This window comes from Daktulosphaira vitifoliae, unplaced genomic scaffold (assembly GCF_025091365.1).
Source record: "Daktulosphaira vitifoliae isolate Bord-2020 unplaced genomic scaffold, ASM2509136v1 Scaffold_1, whole genome shotgun sequence".
Taxonomy (NCBI): domain Eukaryota; kingdom Metazoa; phylum Arthropoda; class Insecta; order Hemiptera; family Phylloxeridae; genus Daktulosphaira; species Daktulosphaira vitifoliae.
Window position 1 is genome coordinate 56,797,534 of NW_026099572.1, and position 25,683 is coordinate 56,823,216.

General features: G+C 24.7%; 1 protein-coding gene across 2 annotated transcripts; it reads right to left on the reverse strand.

Moving 5' to 3' along the window:
• Positions 1–762: 762 nt before the first annotated feature.
• LOC126897090 (probable cyclin-dependent serine/threonine-protein kinase DDB_G0292550) lies at positions 763–19,321 on the reverse strand. 2 transcript variants are annotated; one of them, XM_050670524.1, is made up of 9 exons: positions 18,936–19,321; positions 10,701–10,858; positions 10,526–10,644; positions 7,423–9,670; positions 6,367–7,135; positions 5,398–5,521; positions 1,560–3,207; positions 1,355–1,480; positions 764–1,138 (listed from the first exon to the last, which is right to left on the reverse strand). In XM_050670524.1, exons 1-9 carry the CDS (start codon positions 19,100–19,102, stop codon positions 993–995), a joined length of 5,505 nt encoding a protein of 1,834 aa, XP_050526481.1. In that variant the 5' UTR covers positions 19,103–19,321; the 3' UTR covers positions 764–992. The 2 variants fall into 2 exon arrangements, with proteins under 2 accessions (XP_050526480.1, XP_050526481.1); XM_050670523.1 differs by having other exon boundaries at positions 763–1,480.
• Positions 19,322–25,683: the final 6,362 nt, after the last annotated feature.

The following is a 25,683-nucleotide window of genomic DNA, read 5'->3' on the forward strand; positions in this document are numbered from 1 at the left end:
TCAAAAGATCAGTGTTCAGATTAAATAGTTTAAAAAAGTCTAACGTTTTTTTTAATAAAAAATATTCAATATACTTTTTACAAAATCGACTATATCGGTTTGGTTTAATTTTAAACGTTTTGTTACCTAATTTGACGTTGAATTAAGATGAGCGATAATTTTTCATTCAATATTAACATCTATTTATTATCAAAAAATGCCAACCCAATGGATTGTGAACTTAAGTACTATAAGTGTTTATTTTAAATATTAGATAAATAATTTTAATCAAGAGTCTGTCATATATAAATTAAATATAATTAATCATTTTCAGTTATTTATTAAATAAATTAAATGCATTTAAAAAATTCAAGTATGTAATCGGTGTAACGAAAAATATTCTCAAACAATGTATAAAATAGTAGATTTTACTACATTCCACTAAGATTTTAATAGATGTAAATCATGTTTTAAATTAATACTTCCTAATTTTTATTCATTAAAATAAGTACTAATAATTATAATTAAATTGATACAGTAATATTTGTACATTATATGGTTTTAAAGTGATTCTCGTATCTCAAAACCAACATTTTTTATAACCAAAAAAGAAATTAAAAGAATAATATAATTTCAATTTTTGTATAAATATGAGATTTTAATAAAAATAATTTTAAAATCAATACAATACAAACTCTATACTAGTTTATATTTAATTTCGTTAACATCTAATTTTATCACAATTACTCAACAGTATAAATAATTTAAAATCTGATTTAGTATAATTAATTGTAAAACAAATATCCAATGGTTTCCTCTATCACAATATTTAATACAAATGAATATTAAAAATAAAATTATTTTTGAATACATTTAAAAAAAATTATGTTAAAATCATAGAAAAAAGGAAAAATTAAACAAAATACAAAAATATGAAATGAGAGTAAACAATTATATCATAAAACAAAAATTAACTAATAACTAACAAAATGGTGATATATCTGTGATCGATATTATTGAAGATGATTGTCAAACATTATTTTAAAATTCTTCTTTTTCTTTTTCTTGGTTGGATTTTGTTCTGAAATATTACTAGCTCTAGAAGTGGATTTTAAATCATTTTTTACATGAGATGCCAAACGTTCATGCTCTAGGAATCCTAAAACAGTGTCAATCGATGACTGGTATTCAACTGTAGGTATCGAAGGCTTGGAACGATATTTAACAATATGTTTCAACGCCGCAAGTTTATTTAAGGAATTTGAAGATAAAGATTTCAACTTAGGTGGCGACATAGTCCCAAAATCCTCAGTTAATTTAGAACGGGAAAGCGACCGTTTGATCATATTTAAAGTTGATAAAATATTACCCTTACCTTCCTTAGGAGATAAATATTTATTTTTCAAATTAACGTCATCAACAGGTTCAGTAACAAAAATTTGATTATCAATATTCTCCTCCAATTCATTAATATAAGCCAAAGGAACAGCACCAACAGCATCTGAAAATATAAATACACGAGATTTAAAATACAAAAAATTAATATCAGATAACACATATATAACAAAAATCATATATACCTAAGGATGATGACGAACCAAAACCAAAATGTAAACCTCCAGCTTTGTGTTTATGTTTTGGGTCATTTTGCTCAGCGTTGTTTCCTGACTGATTAAGTTCAAGTTTATTATTAATCTTTTCAGTAGGGGCAGCTGTGTCCGTAACACTAGACTTAATATTTACATCAGTTGGCTCTTCAATTATATCTCCAACTGCTTTAACAACGGATTTTTGACTATCTACAGATACGCCTTTTAAATCTTTATCGGAACTGTGATCTTGGTGTTTTATTTTCAATCCAGACTGGTCGATACCAATATCTATTACATTGTCGTCTTCATCGGTAGACTTTTGAACACTCAAACCGTGTGTGCCAAAGCCCAGTTTTTTGTCACCTAGTTTAATGTTTAAATCACCATGACCAAAACCAAAATGTAAACCTCCAGCTTTGTGTTTATGTTTTGGGTCATTTTGCTCAGCGTTGTTTGCTGACTGATTAAGTTCAAGTTTATTATTAATCTTTTCAGTAGGGGCAGCTGTGTCCATTGTAACACTAGACTTAATATTTACATCAGTTGGTTTTTCAATTATATCCCCAACTGTTTTAACAACGGATTTTTGACTATCTAATGACGCGCCTTCTAAATATTTATCGGAACTGTGATCTTGGTGTTTTATTTTCAATCCAGACTGGTCGATACCAATATCTATTACATTGTCGTCTTCATCGGTAGACTTTTGAACACTCAAACCGTGTGTGCCAAAGCCCAGTTTTTTGTCACCTAGTTTAATGTTTAAATCACCATGACCAAAACCAAAATGTAAACCTCCAGCTTTGTGTTTATGTTTTGGGTCATTTTGCTCAGCGTTGTTTGCTGACTGATTAAGTTCAAGTTTATTATTAATCTTTTCAGTAGGGGCAGCTGTGTCCATTGTAACACTAGACTTAATATTTACATCAGTTGGTTCTTCAATTATATCCCCAACTGTTTTAACAACGGATTTTTGACTATCTAATGACGCGCCTTCTAAATATTTATCGGAACTGTGATCTTGGTGTTTATGTTTTGGGTCATTTTGCTCAGCGTTGTTTTCTGACTGAATAAGTTCACGTTTATCATTGTTGTCGTCAATTTCGTCGATTTTATCTGTAGGGGCAGCTGTTTCAATTGTAACATTAGACTTAATAATTACATCAGTTGGCTCTTCAATTATATCTTCATCTACTTTAACATCGGATTTTTGACTATCTACAGACGCGTCTTCAATATAGTCTGTAATATCTATTTCAGAGTTGTCATTACTCCTGTAGGTCTGCATTGTGTTTTTATCTTTGTTTGGTTCTTGTTTCAGATTAGGTTTTTTTATGACAGATTCGTCGGATGATTTATTAATATTTTTATCATTCCGTTTTTTTCTTTTCTTTTCCTGACGTTCATCTTTTTTGATTTCTTTTTCGAGTGTTATGTTTTGTAATTTTTCGGTTTGGTAACTACCATAGTGTTTTTCATTTTTGCGTTTATTATTTTCGCCATTTTTACTATTATGACTCTTTTGATAACTTTCATGTTCTGAATCATGTGATCCATGATTATCTTTTGAATTTAATAGTGGAGTTTTTTCATCTGCATTACCTTGATCACTATCACCGGAATTATGATTTTTTCTCTGTAAAATAATTTTTTTTCATAATATATCGGATATAATACAAATTTTACTTTAACACTATAAAGTAATAGTTATAATTTAAATAATACAAATTTCATGTTAGTATAAATATGTGATCTATTTTATATTTTTAGTATTTTTTGATTAAAGAAATTGGTAATTTTTAGTTTTATAAAAACTATATTTTATGCATATATATGCTACATAAGCAGCTACTTGAAAAATCTGATTTTATTTTATAAATAATATTTTCATTTACACTTTTGTTTAAATTTTTGTTGAAAGCCGAAGGTTTGTTTTAAGTAATTAATGTAGCCTTTTAACTGCAACTTTATTGTTGTTTTATCAATTTTCGGCAATCTAATTTTTGAGATAAATACACTATATTTTTTGCTTCACCTACAATACACAATATGTGTATGTAGTTTGGGTATACGGTATATTAAAATGGCTATAATGCATGAAGTAATAATTGTTTTATTGATGACATTTTTTTTAAGGAAAACTAAATTTTCACAAAATTATGATATTATGATTTATTAGTCTTTTATTAATAACTTATGGATAAAATATATCTATATGCATTCTATATGTATATTTTCAGCGATTTTGAATTTTTTATTTCAATTTTAGCGAGACATTATACATGGTAATTCTTTCAACATTAGCCACAAAAATTCTCTTAACATAATAAGTTTTATTAAATTTTTTTTTAGGATTTTATAATTTACAAATATTAATCATATATGTTTTTCTATTCTGTTATTAAATAATTTTTAGGTATATTTAAATTTGTACTGGCGGTAGGAGGAGTGTGGCTTATAAATGGTAATAATAAATATAGCAACATCCAAGCTTAATCTCCACTCTATATTTTAAAATACTTTCAAAGTATTGGTCTAAAAATTGTTATCAAGCAATTTTTTTCTTAATTAGATAATTTTTAATTTTATAAGTTAGTTTAAGATGTATGTTGTCACTAAAAAAAATTCAATTTACATCCCTATAAGGTAAAAGAGATGGACCTAAAAATTATTTTTTAACAGAATAGATATAAATATGTAATTAACAAAAAAAATTATTTTAAGTAAAATTGAGTAACTAATGTTAATATTTATATACAGAGTGTTCAGTAAGTCAGGAAACTCATTGTTACAAACAATGAGAACAATAGAAACCCGTTTCCTGACTTACTGAACACCCTGTATATATATATATTCGGTAAGTGTATTAATTTTAAAAATAAATTGACTGAGTTAATTTGATTTCTTTTTTTAAATTCAATAAATTAAATTTTAAAAAAAGATAAAATTTTAAGAAATAAAAATTAATTTTTGTATTTAATTAAATTATTTTTTCAAATCAATGTTAACTCTAAATGCTTGTAAAAATAGATTTAAATAAATTAATCCACTTAAAACGTATTCTATTAAATCTCATCAGGTTTTTTTTTATTTTACTTTTCTCATTCATTACATTATTTAAACACACCTTTTTATTTAAATATCAACACCAAAAGTATAAGATTTATTAAATATATTATAAAGAAATATTTTAATTAACCTAAAATAAAGTAGGAGAATGCTGGACAATTTGGAACTTGTACCAATAAAACCATTTTGAACTAATAAAATTCTGTATTTTTAACCAAAAACTTAAAAGTTACAAAAATTAGTTGGTTAATATACAAGTCAATTTTATTAAGCTTTATTTTGCTATTTTAAAATCACAATTTTTACAAATTATACAAAGACACCATTAAAACATTAAATTCTTATTTCTCTCTTGAAAAATGTATTAAATTGGCAATTTAAGTTTTGAAAAAGAGCCACAAAGTATAAGTAAGAGTAAAAGAAAATATTTGTTAACATTTTTGAAAATATTTAAAAAATTATTAATCAAACAGCACAAAATCGTTAAAGTGAAAATATATGTATAACTCAAATGTTCCTAATATACAAAGACTAGACATTTTTTTTTTAATAAAACAAGTTTTTAATTATTGTTATTATTTCTATTATACTAATGTATAATGTATATACTAACTGTTCTCAATATTTCAAGGATTAATACTATCAATTTCCAAGATTATAAGAATAATAATTTATTTTAAAGATATTACTAGATCTTATGGCTGGTAATTATGCTCACCTTCTCATATTTTATGCTAAATAATTTTAGATTACTTACTTTAAAAGAAGTAAAGAAACCTTGTATAGATTCAAAGTGAGGAACTTGATTAACACCATTAATACCACGAAAATATCTATTAATTCCAGTGCCTACACTAAAGTATGCTACAGGCAATATAATTCTGAAAAATAAATAATAATAAAATTATAATTTCATATTTATTTATTTTTTATATAACTGGTTTTTTCGATTATTTTTATAAATTTTAACAGATGTTTTTGAATTAAAGTATGTATGTAAGTTTACATAAAATGAAAAAAAATATAATAATTAATTGGATTTTATAAAACCTATATAAACTAAGTAAAATTTGTCCTATAAAATTTTAATACAATTTATGCTTAATTACATTAATGCAGTGAAAATATATGAATCAATAAATTCAAAAACGTCTAGAATAAACTTTTTAAAATTTTTAGATTATCAATTAAAACTGTATTGCTTGTGTAATATTATAATAGAGTGTAGTTCATCAGTGACATATTTCTCAATAGTCTTTTACAAATTATCCAATTTTATTTATCAATTAATTTTCAATTATGATTAATTTTTTTTTCAAAATAGGTATTTAATTAAAAAATATTTTTTAATCCCTGAATTTTTTGTACGCATTTAATTTTATTTAAGTTAATAGATATTTTGTAGATAAAATAGTTTTAAGATTATAATTATTATAATTTAAGGAATATAATCTAAAAATATAAACCAAAATAGAGTACAAATGATTGTTGAATGTAAAAACAGCTATAAAACTAAACAAATATGAAACTAAAAATAATTTTTGTTCTTAGCTACTTCCCTATGAAATTGGTATAGAAAAATTTTTTAAAAATCTGTACAAATACATAAGCATGACTATAACATACTTATAAGCAAAAACAATTTTTGCAATCACCAATTCACTAAATAGTTTTTTTTTTTATAAACTTTTATCATATTGTTATTAACGGTAGATTTCTGACTTACATTGCTCCTACTACTGATATAAAAGTATTGGAAAATAAGTTCGAAGGAAAAGTTCCAGATTTTGTAATATTTTTCATAGTGTTCATTTTTAAACTTTCCCATATTTCATTATTATGATTGTAATTCTGTCCATTTTTACCAAATGAGTTGGAGGAGAGCTTAACATTTTCATTATTTTCCAATTTTTCATTTGTTTCATCTGGAAATTTTTGTTGGCTGTTGTCACAACCATAAGTTGAACAGTTTGAGTTAGAAACAGAATGATTCAAATGCAAATTATCCAAGATCAAATTAGAATTCATATTAGTCACATTTGAAGTATGGTTACTTTCTTTATTGTAATCAATTAAAAGAGTGACATTTTTATTAATTTCTTTTGATTTAAAATTATAAGTAGTTGAGTTGAAATCCAACTCGTTTGGAAAGTAATTTTTATTATTCTTTTGATCAATTCTATTCGTAAAATTAGATTGATTGTCTCCATTTTGTATTGATGTTGGTATTGTATTATTATACTTTTGGTTGTCTTTATTTTTATGATTTTCTGAAGGGAGTTTCTTTTCATTCTCGTTTGTTAAAAAAGGCACACTGTTGGTTTGATTGATACTAACTGGTTTTTTGTTTTCTTCATCAATTTTGTGTTTAATATAAGTATTGTTTACCCAAGTTTCCATAGGAATGTTATATTTTTGGGAAGTCAATTGGTCACTTTGATTTTTGTGAATTTTGTTATAGATTTGTTTATGGTTGGCAGTGCTTGTTATATTTCCTGCAATTCATCAATGAAATTTTAAATTAAGAAATATAACAAATACTATAATACTATAATAAATAATTAAATAGCCTTATTAAAAATGATGACAAAATTTAATTGTAATTATAATTTATAATCCATTTAATTACAAAATAACAACAAGATTTATTATTTTTATTTTTTTTATTAACGTTAAAATTAAACTTTTAATTAATATTTAAATTATATTAGAATTAATATTCATAATAAAATTGTAAAACTTTAAAAATAAATATATGATACAAACAATTTCATTTTATTACCATGAATGCTGTGAAAATTTTCATTGGAATATTCTGGTTTGCGAGGATTATTTTCACGATCAAAATCATATTGACTTATTTCTTGATGTTTTTCATAGTTTTTTTCATGCAACTGATTTTTTTCATTGTCAGAAATTTCCTGAGAATCTACAGGATGAATTTTAGAATTATTAATAATGTATTCGTGATCATTATTTAAACTGTTTTGGTAATATTTAATGTAATCAATTTCAGTGTTGTTAGAAGTCCAATACAATGAATCATTATCATTACCATGAAAGTTTTCATTATTATATTCAATATAAGTATGATTTTCATGATCATAGTGACTTATATTGTTTTGCTTATTCTCTTGATATTTTTCAAAGTCTAAATGTTTAATGTTTTTATCATGTTGTTGATTGCTCCCAATATTATGGATATCTGATGAGTTTTTGTCATTAGATTGATCTGATTTATGAATATAATAGTTTTTTTTATTACTATTTAGCATATTAGTTCTATTTTCATGATGTCTCAAAAGATTATAATGTTCGTTAGTTTTATTATAACCATGATTATTAAAGTCATTTATATAAATTTTTGGCAGATTTTCATTGTGATGTTCTGGTTTTTTATATTCATATTCTTGTAGATTTGATTCCATTTTTATTTTCTCATTATACTCAATATAATTATTTTTAGTGTGATTATTAATCTTATACAAATTTAATATTTCATCATCATCATTTTTCTGTGAGTTTTCAAATGAATTTTCAGACTTACCATGATTTTTCTTTTGATATTTATCATTATTAATATTTTCATTGTTCTTATTATACCATTGTTTGATTTCATTTTCGTGAATATTTGGCAAATTTTTGTTAGGTTGGTAAGAATTATGAATATCAAATTCTCTATTATTAGGCGTCCTTACACTATTTTCATGAGACTTAATATTAATGTTTTCACCGTTTTTTACATGTTCTGGAGTATTCTTTTCATTTTCATTAGTGATTGAAGTATTTTTTTGAAAATAGTCAGTCATGTTACCATTATTCTCAGACCCACTTGGTTCATATGTAGAATTTTCAATGTAATTAATATTTTTGTACCAATTATTGTTATATACTTCATGACCATTTTTATTTAGCTGATTATTTTTGTTTTGATATTCTTCATAATCGCTTGTATAATTTTCATTATTCTTCTGTCTGTTTCCATAATCATGAATATTCTGTGAATTTTCTATAGTGACTTCAGAATTATTACTTATGTTTTCATAATTAATATGGTATGGTTCATTAAAACTGTATTTGTTATACCTATCATATTTAATTTCAGTATTATTAATAAACCGGTAGAATGATCCATTATCAACAATTCTGTGATTGTTGTCATTATTATTCTGAATATTGTAATGATTATTCTCATAACCATTAGGCTCATTTTTTTGGTATCTTCCTGAATCTTTGTTATTATTTTCAAGCTTATGATAACCTGGCTCAGTTTTAATATTTTTTTGATAATTAACAAAATCAACATTTTTAGTATAATTAATGTTTTTATACCAATACAATGTATTATTATTGTTTATGCTTTTAGAGTTTACATTGTTATAATCAATATTATGTAGATTTTCAAGATCATGGTGATCTAATTCAAACCTATTTAAAGTATTTATTTTTTGATTATGATGTTGGTCACTAAAGTTGCTCATGTTATGTATTTGATCATCAGTACTTTTATATTCATGATTATTTGGTTCATTTTTAACGCCTTCATAATACTTAACATAATCAGAAAATACCTTATTAGTATTGTTTTTATTTTTATTCTCATTTTTTTGTATTACAGAATGATCATAGATGTAATTAAAACTTTGAGTACTGTTTTCATAATTATTAAACAAATTTTCAGTAATTTTAGTATTATTTTCAATTATATACATGTGTGTTGATTTTTTACTATTTGATCCATGCTTATTATTATCTAAATCTTTATCATACTTTTCACTCATTTTTTCATGCCATTGATTAATTTCATTTCCATGAATGCTCTGCGAGTTTTTGTTGGTATGTTCAGAATAGTTATCATTATTTTCATTTTTGTAAGGATTTACCTCAATTTTTGAACTTTTATAATGCGAGGGAATAATGCCGAATAGCACCTTAAGATTTTGTGAGCAAATTTTTGATGTTATTATATTAAAAACTACTTGACAAATTTCAGGTTGATCAGGATCTTCATCCATCAACAGTAAAGTGTCCTAAGTATAATAAACATAATTAAGTTGGAGTAAAACAATTTTTTCACAAAATTTTAATTTAGATTTGAAACATTGATAAATAACTAAAAATGTTTCATTTAAAAGTGTATATTTTTTCCATTATTAATAAATATACAATCTGTTCCAAAGGTACGATAAGAGTATTTGCTAAAATAAATATATAACATGATTTCTTAACAAAAAAAACACCCCTTTAATAATACTATTCTTAAATATATATTAAGTAATGTGGTCTACATGAAAAACAAAACACAATATTCACACCATTTAATTATTCACATTTTTTTTTTTTTTTGTATCAAATGACATAAGAACCCAGAAATAAAGGTAATTTATTTAATTAATAAATACATTTGTTGTTTAGAACAACCTTAGCATTTTAAATTCTTCTAGTATTAAGATAGAAAATAATAAATATAGGTAGATACCGAAATGTTATTATTAACCAGTAAAATTAAATTTTAAACTATTTATTTTTTTTCAAAATGTATTTTTGAGTTCATTTATATTTTTTAATTTTATGAGAAATAGCTTAAAGGGTTTATTTTTTATTTTTCTAAACTTTTGTTCATTGTAGCTAAGTATTTTAAGAAATAATTTGTTAAAAATATATAATAAAAAAGTCAATAGTATAGGCAAATTTTTACAGTAGAATATTATAATTATTAAAAGCTATGGCCCTTCATTAAATTAATGTATTAAAACTAAATAATATTGGTAATAAAATAGGTTATATTTCATGCATTAAACAATTATAATGATGGGTTGGGTTGGGTTGGGTTAAAATTTACTACATGTATGACATAAAGCAAATAAACACTATAGTATACTTACATTTTTTGTATATGGATTGCAAATGAAAGTTAAGTATGTTTTCCATCTATTACCTTTACAGATATCATTTGGATTAGTATTAATATCTCCATTGATATAAGTAAGAACAACAGTATGTTCTAAAAAATTAAAACATTTTAATATAATCATCAATTATTTTGTAACTAACACATACCATTTATAACTACATCAGCATGAATAATTTGTCCCAAAATTACTTGTTCTCCTTCAGCATTAAATTGAACAGCACCTGCTATTGATTTTGAACCATTTAGAGGAATCCCTCGACAAATTGATACATAGAATTTTTTATTATTAGATTCAGTCTCAAGCCTAAAATGATTTCATGTTTATTAATAAAATCACAATGTCATACTACAATTTAAATAGTTAAATTGCAAATATTAATTAATTTTCTTCTTTTAATTAATTTTAGTAGGGGATGCGATTGTCCCGTAGTCCAAGCCACAAGTCGCCTCTGCTTATCTTATCATAAATCATTGGAAGCTATAACATTAATTTGTAAAGGTCAGTCCCCTTCCTTTTAATATTTTTATAATTTTCTTTTTGTAACAATTTTAAATATTTTAATTTTTTGGGGGATTTTCTCCATTGACGGGAAACGGGGGAATTTTTTTCAAATTTTGAAGGCAATGACTTCAGCTAGATACGAATTGTGATCTTCTAACGCATAGTAAAATTAATAATATTTATTTACTATGTTTTGACGTATCATTAAAAGAAATCGGTCCGATAAGAGCCGAGAAAAAGTAGCAACTGACATAAAAATAAATATAGTTTAAAAAAACACGCTTTTAAAGCACATGGAACTAAAAAGTTAAAAATAATTTTTAAAATAATTATGAACAAAAAATACTATTATTGTGATAAAATCGTCGGGCGCTCAATATACGAAAATATGGCACAAAGCACCCACGCTTTTATCACAATAATAGTATTTTTTGTTCATAATTATTTTAAAAATTATTTTTAACTTTTTAGTTCCATGTGCTTTAAAAGCGTGTTTTTTTAGTTTTTTTAAACTATATTTATTTTTCACTTTTTAGTTTCATGTTATTGTAGTAGTTACTATCAATATCATGGTTGTAACGGGTAACGGAAAATCAGGGTTCGATTCCGGGGAGGGAGTCTGAGAAACGGCTACCACATCCAAGGAAAGCAGCAAACGCGTAAATTACTCACTCCCGGAACGTGGAGGTAGTGACGAAAAATGACGATACGGAAATCATCTCTCGTAATCGGAATGAATACTTTATATCTCTTAATTAAAATAAAGCGTGTTAATAAATAAATTTTAATAGTAATTAGAATATATATATATACAAGTAAAGCGACTTAAGTACGTAAACGTATCATGCATTAGGTACAGTCGTGTTTTGTGAGCGGGCAGGTCGGACTAACGTTATACCTGAGGTATAAACGGCGGTAGAAATATATACGTAAGCCGTATGCACGCGGATGATAATGGTCAGTCAAAATAAAAATTTGTTTATATATATATAATATTGATGACAAGCACGCGTGTACGGGTACGATAACCAAAAATAAATTTATACAGGAATAGTATTGCCGGCGTGTAATGAGCGAGGCGTAGGGTGGGGTGAATGCGTTTTGACAATCTAGTCTAGACGACGGAATATGCGATAACGCGTGGCGTTTTGAGAGTTACATACATACATACATACATACATACATACATACATACATACATACATACAGGTGAAACTAATATAAGCGTGTTAAAAAAAGAAAAACACGTCATAGTAAAATTAACACCTCAGCTTCACATCGAAACTAAAAGAGTTTATTTAATTAAAAGTACTAATTCTTTATTTATGCGTCAATAACATTTCAATAAATAATGTTTTAAGTCAAAACTGTATTGCAACCAGTTATAGTATAAGCGAACAGAAATTACTTATTTAATTGAGCCATCAAAAACTATGCTTTCATTGATAAATATTTTCTAAAAAACTATTATTACCCAAAAATTTCTGATAAATAAACCGAGTATATACATGATAAGGTAACTCATCTAGTTACACGGCAGACAAAAGTTGGATAGTGAAATATTTATGAAAAAATTTTAATATCCAATAGATTATTTGACGCCGATTCCAAATATGCCCTTAGTTTTTCTATATCATTAATATTTTAGCAACGATATAAATATTTGTAAAATTACTGTTCTTACATAAAATGTTAATTAAAAGAAAAAATGTCTATAACCTTTAATTATATTTATCATGATCATCTGCCCATAAATTTTAAAACTTCAAATATTTTTATCAAATAAAAAAACAAACCTAATAGAGTAAATTTAAGTAAAAAAACTAAAAAGTCCTGTGGCTGAACGCAATTTTAACTGCTCATATTACTTTTAAATGTATTAGTGTCTTAATTTTTGCTATTTAAGTTATACATCACAAAGTTAAAATTTCCAGTAATACTGATGGTGATCACTTTTGCAGTGTTCAATAATTGAACCAATAACCTTATGCATTTATTTTAAAATGGCCCTCAAAAATTAATTTTATATTTTTTTCGAACGCTATCTCTAAATTTATTTTAATAATTATGAAAATGAGCTGTACAATATTTAACATCAATATGATAAAATTAACCCGTATCTTTACTTTGAAGTCGAGTAAATAATTATGAGATCAAAAGAAAATTAACTTTTCACTATAAATTTTTTTATTAAATTTGATGATACTATTAAAGAAAATTTAAATCTGTTAAAAAAGGTTAAAGAATTAACCTTTTAACAAATTTAAATTTTCTGTTTTGTGCTTAACTGTTTATTTGTTTTATACATTATTATCTCTTTCAAGATAATATTTTTTATTGAATAGAATAGTTTAATTATAAATTTTTAAATAAATAAAAAGATTCCTTTCACCAATTTTATTAATTAAATTTACTTGATTAACATATATAATATAATAATACGTTATTAACTATGTTATCATCTATTTGTAGTATTAATTTCATATATTTTCGTTTTAAGACATTTTGAGAGACCTGTATATTTAATTTAAAACAAATTATGCAACTATTTTTTATAAAGGTGAGTTCAATAACGTATTTTAAACGATATTTACAATCTACTTAAATTACTTATTGGGCAATTCCAATGACCACATAAAAAGTACCAAATTACTGCGTGTATCTAGTTTTCAATATTAACGTGTAATTTAAGGGATACTTAAACGAAAGAGATAAGCATTCGATTGTACTTAAATAATATAACATACGTTTAACAACAATATTGAATATATTTAAACTGAAATGTTATAGACTAATATTGTGAACTATGAAAAAAATCATATAGATTAAAGAAGAATTCTCTAATTATATTTGTGTAGTAATGAAATAATTTATAATGTGAACTTGAACACGTTATTAAAAATAAATAAATAACTAGGTTATAATTTTGTTAGACTTTACTACAGTTAATCATTTTAAAAATCATCAGACAAATTATTTAGAAGGGGTAATAAAAATATTTATAAAAGGTATAGTCAAATTTTTAAAAATGTGTTTCCTTTTTAAAGCTTTTATGTTCTCGTTGTTTCAAAATAATTAAAGATTTTTAAAATTAATTAAATGAGTAGAATACTTTCTACTATTTATTTTTTACATATTTATATTACATTGAGAACTGAAGACTTTTATTAATTTTATAAATTATCTGAGATATTCTGATATCAGAGTCTAAATTTTTACATTAAAATCAGGGCTAGCTAATTTATTTCACCAGAAGCTAATTAATAAAGAGGCAGATACGCATTTAAAACTATGCTGCCCTGAGGATATTTTATTAAACATATTATTACAGCCAATAAGTATTCAGTTTATTAAATTTTAGTTAATAAAAAAATCATTTTTTTTTGTCAAACAAAAATAAAAATAAAAATTAATTACACCTAAGATTTTCTTCTTGAAATTTGCTGCTTGAGGCCATTGCCCCTTTAACCCGCTATTAATACGTCACAGTAAAGACTGTCGAGGGACTTATTATTTTCCAAAATTATTTTTATTTATATTTAAGTGTCCAAACACAGGCAAAAATGGATGGGGACTTCAAGGAACTTACACCCCCAAAAATATAGAAAATTATTTTCATTGATACATGAAAACTATTTTTAAGATAAAAGAATAGCATTTGCCCTCCAAATTTTTTATTCTATTTCAGCCTATATGTTTATAATACTAAAACACTTTAGTCTTACGATTTAGAATTTCTTTAAACATCATTTAATGTACAAAATATATTTTTTAAATTAAGTGAATCATGGCTCAATATTAATCTATTGATTTAACTTAAAAAATGTTTTCTTTCGAGACTTCGCTGAGTATACAAAACTAATTATTAGATTTATCAATAAAAAATTAAATAGTCTGTGAATTAATATCGTAATGAATACCAAGGATAAGAGTAATTTTCATAATTATCATTTTAATCCGATTTCATTTTATCATAATTATTTTGATTTATATGGATCAATGTTCTCAATAAAGTCATTAAATCTATTAAAAAAATTATTATATAATAAATTTGTGAACCTCATTAAATAAAAAGATATTGATTTAAAAAAACCATCTTTAATTTATATTTATTTAGAATATTTCAGAAAATATTCATTAATTTTTGAGTTTACTATACCAAAATGATATTACAATATTTTATGTACTGATGATTATTGTAAATTCAGGCAAATAAAATCCGCTTTCTATTGTTGGCGACAAATTTTTATATTAAATGCCTATATAAAAGATTTACTATCTTTTTATAAAATATACATTGAGCGATATAAAAAGATTACAGTCAGATACTATAGAGAAAATAATTAATTAGAGTAAAAATTGTGTAGTAAGGTACATAGCGTTAAAAATTGATTTTATATTTTCAACTTATTGTACTTAAGTATATTATGTATGTATTATACAGTATATTCAGTAAGTAACGAATATTTTTAAGTTAAATTTTTTTATAAATTACTTTTGACAATGAAACTTCAAAAAATTATTCAATGTAGGTAGTTAAAAATACAAATTAGGAGAAGAACAAATGTTTTCCTAATGTTCTTTGAAATAATACATTTTTACTCTCATTATAAGAATGGGTAACTAAAAAATTGAAAAATATAGTTTTTCAGATTTCCTTAAAATTAAAAATATTTAATATGTGATTGTGTTTTATAATAATTTATAAAAGTGTATTATAACTGTGTGTAATTTTTAAAAGTATCAAAATAATTTTTAAAAAATTGACCATTTACATTAGTTTAAACATATTGCAAAATTAGACATTTAAAATTATTTTGTCTCTAACATTATACTTTAAACGATAAATTCATAATTTTATGAATAAAAAAAATTTTAATTTTCTTATATAATAAATAAGAAGATTATTCAATTCTTTAATTAAATAGATAAATATAACTTAAGTATAAATAGACTGATATGTAGTTAATATTTCAAAGACCAAGGTCTTAATAAGACAGCTATAAAAAATATTCACATAAGTAATAAATAATTATCTCAATTCAAAAATAAAAAATATTACGTCAATTTGTAAATTAAATACACAAAACAAAAGCCTATGTACCGTAAAAAAGAGTAAATTCATCTTCAACAGTAATATCTAATCATTTGATTATAATATAACACTATTGAGTTTACTTCAGGTTTAACTTGCTTTTTTCCGATGAAATTTGTAGTTAATAATAATTATTAAAAAATTAATTATATTGTCTTAACACAAATTTGACAGCCGTTATTTAATTGTTAAATTAAAAATATATATATATTTAACAGAAGATTAAACTCATAATAATGATATAGTGACCTCGACCCCATGCATGCATTACATTTTAGAAATTCAAGAAAACGGTCGCTCCATATAAATTTAGAAAACATCGATTAATAATTTTAATTACTAATCTCATTAAGATAAATAAATAACTTGTGTTTGAACTATTTTGAAAAAAAATGGCATTGCTCCATATTACCTTAATAATAAAATTAATACGCTGCATTATTTATAATCTTAATACTTTTAAACAATTCTGAATATACAATTGTCACAAGTATTTTAAACAACATCTTGTAATTTAAATTAAATTACAATAATACTAAGATTAAATACTAAGATGTTTTAGGCGTGAGCGATTCATACTCCAGTGCGAGAGAAGATTATTACAAGGTGAGTAATATTTCAATGTAAATATAAAAGAAAATCAAGTAAATAGTGTGAAGCTACCAAGGACACAAAATCAAAGAGATTTGATTAAAAATATTCAAGCCTTGTAGTATTTGTGGTGAAATAATTATCATGTTACTGAGCTTCAGCACATATGATATATGTTCTACAATAATATACATGTATATATACAGAATGTTCAGAATGTTTTCACATCTTTAATAATTTTTAATCCAATAAATATTTTTTGCTACTTTTTTTAATTTTGGCAGTTTTGGATTACGCTAAAAATACATTTTTTTTCTTCAAATTTTTAAAATTGCATTTTTAATTATTTACTTACAAAAAACTTTAATGGATCGATAACAAATTTAGGAAAAGTACTTATTGAGTTACACACGTAGAGTGGGTATGTAGTCGCAGTATACGTACAACAATACAAGTTGTATCCAACTATATGTGTCCATATGCACTCTATGTAATTAAAAACTTGTAACTCAGTAAGAACCTTTCCTTAAGTTACTATCGATATATCAAAATTGTCTGTAAAAAATGGCTGTTTAAAATTAAAAAAAAATTATTTTTTTAATAATAAAATATTTTCTAAAAATTCTCTCTGCCAAGATGTGCAAATGCATTAAACTATCATGCAGCTTAAACTGTTCATTGTTGTGTATATTAATTAATAATAAAATTTCTTAACGGACTAAGTTATTTTCAGTCATAAATTTGAAAATCTTAAACAAATCGTTTTGTTTAATGCATAAAAAAAATGTTTGGTAAACAATTTTAATTAATATACATATATTTTTAAATTATACCAAATTTCAAGTAAAAAATTTTAGTAATCGTCAAAAAATTTTAATTAATACATTTTTTATCAAACAAATAATCTTTTAACATTTAATATAGTAGTTTAGTATTTCAATCCGATGCTCTTACATATATAATATCTATAATCAAAATATTTTAATAACGGTAATATTTAAAACAGACAACACTATCAAAATACAAGGTGATTTGGTAACTATGTATCACGCAATATCTTCAAAAATATTAGAAAATATATAAATTGTTATTTTTAGAAGTTATTAGTATCCCACACGGATAACTAATTTAACTTATACGGAAAAAAATAGTTCTCACCCCACTCTTTATCTTTAAAATTGTACCAACTTACGTTTTTTACAATGGTAACATACATGTAAAATTAGTTTAAAGTAAGATAATGTCTAATCTATAACAACTTTTGAACCATTATTTAGAAAAATATAAGTATTTTTACATCATGATTGGGGGAGAAGAGTTGGTTTAGAAATGCTTAGAGATAAAAATAAACAGACTTACATTTCACCTCCATCCTTTATTTTTAAGTGTTAATAACTCCCAAAATACTCGTTCAAAAGTTGTTATCGCTCAGTACTTTTCTTCGTTATATCATTTTCTTATTTTTATGCCAGTAAAACAAGTTTGTTTAATTAATATAATTTGGTACAATAGTAAGTGGGACATAGCTATTGTATCTATTTAAATTATTAAATGGACAGTTTATATAAATTTATATTACAATTTTTCATTAACATTAAATGATGGGGAATAAATACAAATGTAAGTAAAATAACAAAAAATAATAGTAATACAACTAAGAATTATTAATTATAAAATCAACGTAAGTTTATTAATAGTAGCGTTACTTGCGTAATTAGTTACTTTAGTGTTAAATAATTAAAGTAATTGGGATACTAATAACTTTTAAAAAGAAATAATTATCTATTTTCTTACATTTTTGAAAATATTGCGTGAGACGTAGTTTTGTATAAACATTTTTTAATGTTTTTTGGTTTGAAAGTGCTCAGAAATGAAAAAAAAAAGAATACGTATAGAATATTTTCATAATTTTTTAATTGGATAAATAATTAGTTTTTTTTTTAATAATAGCGTTTAAGAATATTTACGTTAAATTCATTGTAACTCGGATAGTTTATATCAATCAAAAGCTGTTCACATTGTGTAAGCAAACGCCCTTTTACATAACAAGGTTGATTTATACACACTCAAATAGTCCGACGACCGAATGAATTAATCAATTTATCACCGGCGTAACGCTATTTGTCCAGTAGTTCATAAGCGGCCTTGACTTGTACTTTTGATTTTTAATATTGATGATTAAAAACTACTTACGTTTCACCAAACAATTCAGTTAGCCTAGCGAGCCCGATGGTCTGCTCTTTGCCGGCGTTTTCACGAAGAACGCATCCATAATGGTCTGGAACAGGATATCCCACTGTCACTCCTAGCAAACCACATATAACCACAAAAACAGTCCACATGGACGTTTTCCAATCCATTATTAATCATGAAAACATGTATTTTATACGATTTTTAAACTATACTAAATGCACAGAACACGCTAAAAAACGAATAAATGGTTTGAATTGGACACTGAATCACACACACACACACACACTTAATGATAAAACCTATGCGTAAGGTTTTACATTACAACTGTTGCTTCGAGTGGTTTCGTAATACACGCAACCTACAACGCCAAGACAGCGGCTACAACTGATTGGTAGAAATCCGGTTATTCTCTGTATGGAACACTATCTAATGTGGACAATACCATCACATGATAGCAGCCACATTTTCAATGTGCGTTAAGTTCCCGTTCAATTTCTTTTTGCATTTTGAGTAACGCAATAATTTAATAATTGATCGGTAAAAATTTCTTAAGATAATACTATTGTCGTAATATACTCGCCACTATTATAATATGTAATAACAGTGGGCTATCCTGTTTGTGTTCACAATACTAATCTTTTTGTTTAACACAATTAACACTTCTATTACTACATTATATTCAAATTTTTAGAATAACATTTCGACCAAAAAAAAATTGAAATAAATAACTTGTAGAAATATTTAACAAACGCATGATGTGTTAATCAGATTATATTACAAACGTTTCAGTCATAAATCAATAATTAGTCACTTTTAAAAATCACTCTTTACAGAGAAAAAATCAATAAATTATACTTGTTTTACATTTTCTTAATTATTAATAGAAATGTGTCAACCCTCATCGTAACTGTAAAAAACTATATTAACGTTGTATAAAATATCAAATAGATTTTGTATACTATTCATCTGTTTATAAAGTTCATGCTTACTTATCAATATAACATTGTTAAATGACAACAATGATGTTTGGACATACAAAATATTATAAAAAATCAATCCCTTACAGTCTGGTCTGTTCTAATCGCGCACTCGACATCGTTATGTAAAAGTTGTGATCATCATTATCGGAATTCTTACGTGTTTAAGTTGTGAACTAAAAATCAAATGTATGTTATTTTATTTATCAATAATGCTGTCATTGAAGTTACTCTAAGTACAAAGAAAAAACCCAACCTTACCCTAGTAAAGTCAACATATTAACCTGTGAAATACATTTAATCTATTTATTTGAATATTTTTATGTGAAATATAATCTTTATGATTTAGGTGTAATTTTGTATATGTATTTATTAGTTCATTGATTTTTAAAATCAATTAAAAATGAAAAGTGGAATCAAATTATATAATTTTTCTGAGAATAACAAATAAAGGTTTATATAAATTATCAGGTAAGATTTCAAATTAATAATTATTATAATTAAAATTATAGTTAATACTTATATTATTATATGACCCTTGTCATACCCCAAATGAAGGTAACTCTCACTTTTATACAACACCTTCAAATTTTCTTATAGTAATGTTTTATATTTTTATTGATTAAACAAGTGTTTAGCACGTTATTATTTTATAAACTTTTGAGTTAGGATAATATGAATTGAAAACGGATTTTGACCATAAGATATTTACCTGTTATATTTTAATAAAATGATATTGTCTTAATAACATTCAAATAACCCACTCCAATTGATCGTGATTAATTATTTATAAATTACATTTGCTCACTTAAAAGTATTATCAATGAGTAGCTCCTTTTGTCAAGTTTTTTTTTCATGTGTTATTTTAATTTATTTCAATACTCTTATTGTTCCTATTTGGTACAGATTGTGTATATAAAAAAAATTAAATAAATAAATTACTTTTGAAAAAATTGTTTGTCTGTCAATAGAAATTAATTATTTCTATGGTTATTTTTCTTGAGCATTTTAGTATAACCCAAGATCATTTTTTTATAAATAATAACACAATATTACGTAAAAAAAATATTTTTCAATACTCTTCAAAATTTATATGTACTTGCCACTGGTACATGCTCACTGACTACTTATTATACACCAATTTTATTATCATACATAAATACTTATTACATTAAGCTATAAAACAAACATGAGTATTTTTTTGTTATGATTTCATGTCTATAATAAAATATTTTCTATGACGTTTGCCTTTTTAGTTTTTAACAATTGTCGAAAAAAAATAATCAAATAATAATATGAGCTTCATAGATTTGAATATTTTACATAAAATCAGCTTATATACATAGATGTAGGGAGAATGGCCTTATTTTTCCAATTTCATAAATATATGTAATATTATTATAAAAAGGATAAATGAAAATTCTTAAAGAAAAAATCAATTTATTTTCATAAATTCAATTTCAAAGACTCGTATCATTATATAAATGTATACATACATGCATGCAATGGTGGGCATTAACTAGTTAAAAAGTTAACTATTAGACTTAATTAGTTAATTATTTTTTTAATTCAACTTTTTAACTTAACTAGTTTCATTTTCCATTAAAGCAACATACATTTTTTCAGTGAATTAGTTAAAATAACAGTTAAGCTAAATTCAAAAATTCATAATAATTTTACAGTGGGTCTAAAAAGTCTCCGTACACCGATATCAAATTTTTTCAACAACATAAAATAGTGACTTAAAATTTAAATTACTTCATATTTATAACACACATTTATTTAGAAACATGTTAATATTTGTTTCAAAAAAATTGAAACATATATATTAATAAGTTTACTTTATACATATAAAAAATTTAAAAAAAATAATAGCAAAAAAGTCTCTGTACATATTAACATTAATATTTTTAACTTAATCAATTATAATAATTATCATAATTAATGATCAGTGACCCTACTTTAGCCCTAAAAACTTCATTCATACGTTTTTCAATGGATTCTACTAATTTTAATGTAACAGTTGAGTCAATACTGTTCCATGCTTCAAGAATTGCTGTTTTCAATTGTTCTTTGCTTCATGTTTGATAATTGTTTAGACGTCTACCTATTTTATCCCATAAATGTTCTATAGGATTCATGTTAGGTGATTGCAGAGGTGTGTTAAGTTGCTTTGGTACTCGGTATAATAACCATTCTTTAACTTTTTTATGTTATGAGTTGTTTGCTTGTTGAAAAATATACGAATTGCCATTATTTTGTTTTTCAACACTTGCATGTAAATTATTTCTCAAAATGTTTAAATAAACATGTTAATCCATTATACCATCGATAAATACCAAATTACCAACACCTGCAACGCTCATACAGCCCCAAACTAATACATAACCACCCCCATGTTTTGCCGTCGGGCACAAAATTTTACAATCCATTTGCTAGTTAGGTTTTTTCCGCATCATAACTCGCCCATCTGAACCAAAAATATTAAATTTGCTTTCATCACTAAATAATATAGACTTCCAAAAATCATTTACCTTGTTTATGGGTATCTTTGCAAAATTTAAACGTTTCTTTTTATTTAATTCACTGATAAAAAGGTTTTTTCCTTTAATTTTTGAGAACAACCACTGCGTTTTCTATCTTCGAAAGAACCAGTTTCATTGTATCGGTTTATTATAAATTGTACAGTCGAATGTGATTTATTTATTGTTTGTGCAATATTTCTAAGAGAATTTCCATCTTCTTTTTCTTCTTCGCTTTAATCCCAACTACTTGGGGAGGGCAACTCTTATCCTAAATTTCCACTTGACACGATCTCCCACATCAGCTGTACTCATATGGCATTCAATAGTATCCCTCCATCTCATTTTTGGTCTTCCTCTACCTCTTCTTCCTTCAACATTCATTTCTACAACTGTTCTTACGGCTTCCGATTCTTCTTTTCTTATAACGTGACCAAACCATCTAAGTCTATTTTCTCTCATCTTATCCACGATTGACACTACACTTATACTCCCTCTTATATACTCATTTCTTATCCTATCTTCTCTAGTCACTCCACTCATCCATTTAAGCATTCTCATCTCTGCTACACTCATACTCTACTCTACTTTCGTATCAACCGCATAACTCTAAGAATCATACATCATAGCTGTTCTCACTACAGTCTTGTAGAATTTACCTTTCAGCATCATTCGAATTCTTTCATCGCATAAGAAGCCAAATGCTTCTTTCCACTTCAACCACCCGCACTTAATCCTGTGTCTTACAACCACGTCAATACCATCTTTATATATGTCACCCAACCGCTCTTTTGCACAACTGAACCTAATTACTTAAAACTTTCCACCTCTCCAATCACGTCCTCGCCTATTGTCACTGACCTTCTCATTTCACCTACTTCGTGTTCTCTTTTGTCAAACTAGTTCTCTATATACTTTGTCTTACTTCTACTTATTCTCAAACCCTTTTCTTCAAGCGCTGGTCTCTACACCTCTAGTCATTGATTAATTTCCTCCCTCTTTCCTCCTATTAACACTATATATCGTTAGCAAACAACAAGCACCACGGCACCTCTCCTTGTATTTCTCTAGTAATTTCATACATCAGTATAGAAAATTAGTAAGGGCTTAAAGCTTGGTACACTCCTACTCTTACCCAAAAACCTTCTGTTACTCCTCTTCCTTACCATCTTCTTTTAGTTTAATTACTAATTTACGAATTGCAATTGGCATCTCCATTGTTCAATGTATATAAATTTAATAAAACTCGCTAAGCGTTTGTCTACCGCCTTTAATGGCTACAAAAACACTGATGACGTGCACTCAGATATGTAGTACTCCATACGTATAAGTCCATAAAGGGATTTCCACATTATAGTCCTATTGTTATCTGTAATTCATAAACATATATAAATGTACGGATATTTTTTTGCTGTCATTTTCGTAAAATTGTTTATATATTTATAAATATGTATGCAGTAAACTAATCAATATATATGCTTTATTTTTTTTTTGAACAAATATTAATATGTTTCTAAATAGATGTGTGTTATAAATATGAAGTTATTTAACTTTTGAGTCGCTATTTTATGTTGTTGAAAAAATTTGACATCAGTGTATGGAGACTTTTTTGATCCATTATATATTTTAATACTTGGTATAATTAAAAAAAAAATCGAATTTTCCTCTTTCCTAGATAATATATTTATATTACAATAAATATAATTTTTTCAGGGTGGGATTTTTGAACTTGAAGGCAATTGCATTAGCATTGCTCATTATAAATTAGAAATCCAAAAAAAAAATTATCTGATTTTTATCTGATTTTTTTTTTTGATAATAACTAGTTTTAAAGATACAACAGTGAAACCAACACCAACATTTACAGAATGAATAAAAAAAAAAATAATGATCATTAATATTTTCTTCCTATTCAGTTTAAAAATTGAAAATCAGTTTATTTCGTGCGCCGTTTTCAACATGTCTGAAATTACAAAACAACGTGTGTGCATCAAGTTTTGCTGAAAACTTGATAAAAATGCTTTTTAACGAAAATTCATTAGTTTAAATAATTTATTTATAATTAAAAATTAATTAATTGATTATTTTTCTTTATTCTATAATTATTTCATTTTCATTCCTCAATCAGGACTTTACGTCATAAGTAATTGTTCCAAAAAAATCTCTGTAGNACGTCATAAGTAATTGTTCCAAAAAAATCTCTGTAGAAAATCCAAAGAAATAATCATGTATGATCTTAAGATTGATTTATGAATATTCTAGATTATTCTTTTCGTAAGTTAGAATATTCATCAAACATAATTAAAATATATTGTGCGATTATTATTATGTACATTTTATAATTGTCTTCACTAATTATACCCTATTTATATTATTATTATTAATTTTATTATATATATTATTTATATTATTTATTGGCCGACCCCAAGTAGTTGAGATTAAGGCGAGGAATAAGAATATTTAAATTATTCATACCCTACATATTTTTGGTATATATTAATAAATAAAATATTTTCTATGTGATAAAACACACTTCTTAATACAATTGATTTTATAAACATAATAAGAAATTAAAATAATATTATAATCTTCATAAAATAATAATAATAACAATATTAGAAATTAAACTTATGTACATTATTAATTTTGATCTTTCAAATTTTGTTTGATCCTTTCTCCAGCTTTAGTTAGCCAAATGTTTGATATCCATTCAATTTGTTCAGCTGTTATATTTTAAAACTGCTGATCTATTTTCTTTGAAAATTAATATTTTATTATATAATATATAATAAAATATTCAAAAAATTATCATACTGCAATATGATAATTATTGCCAAATCAAATCATGGATGATTAATTTTACTAGAATTATTCTGATTAATTGTTTATGATCTAATGATCCAAGCAAAGCCAACATATAAACCTGTGAAATTTTTAATTTTTTAAATGACTAGTCACAGAAAAAACTAATAGAAACTGATTATTAAAATGATTAAATTATAGATATAGATATTCCAACAAAGATAAGCTATAATTAAGAGATTATTGTTATATACTAAAATTTTTAATTAATTGTATTATAGAAACATTTTAGTGAATAACTACAAAAAAAAAACTGTAAACCAATACGTTTGTTGTTTAAAAGTTTTTATCGTATTGTTAGGTTACATAATTTTAGTGATACATAAAAGTACTGAAAACACAACAAAGATACAAAATCAGAACTCTACAAATTTGCATAAATACTAC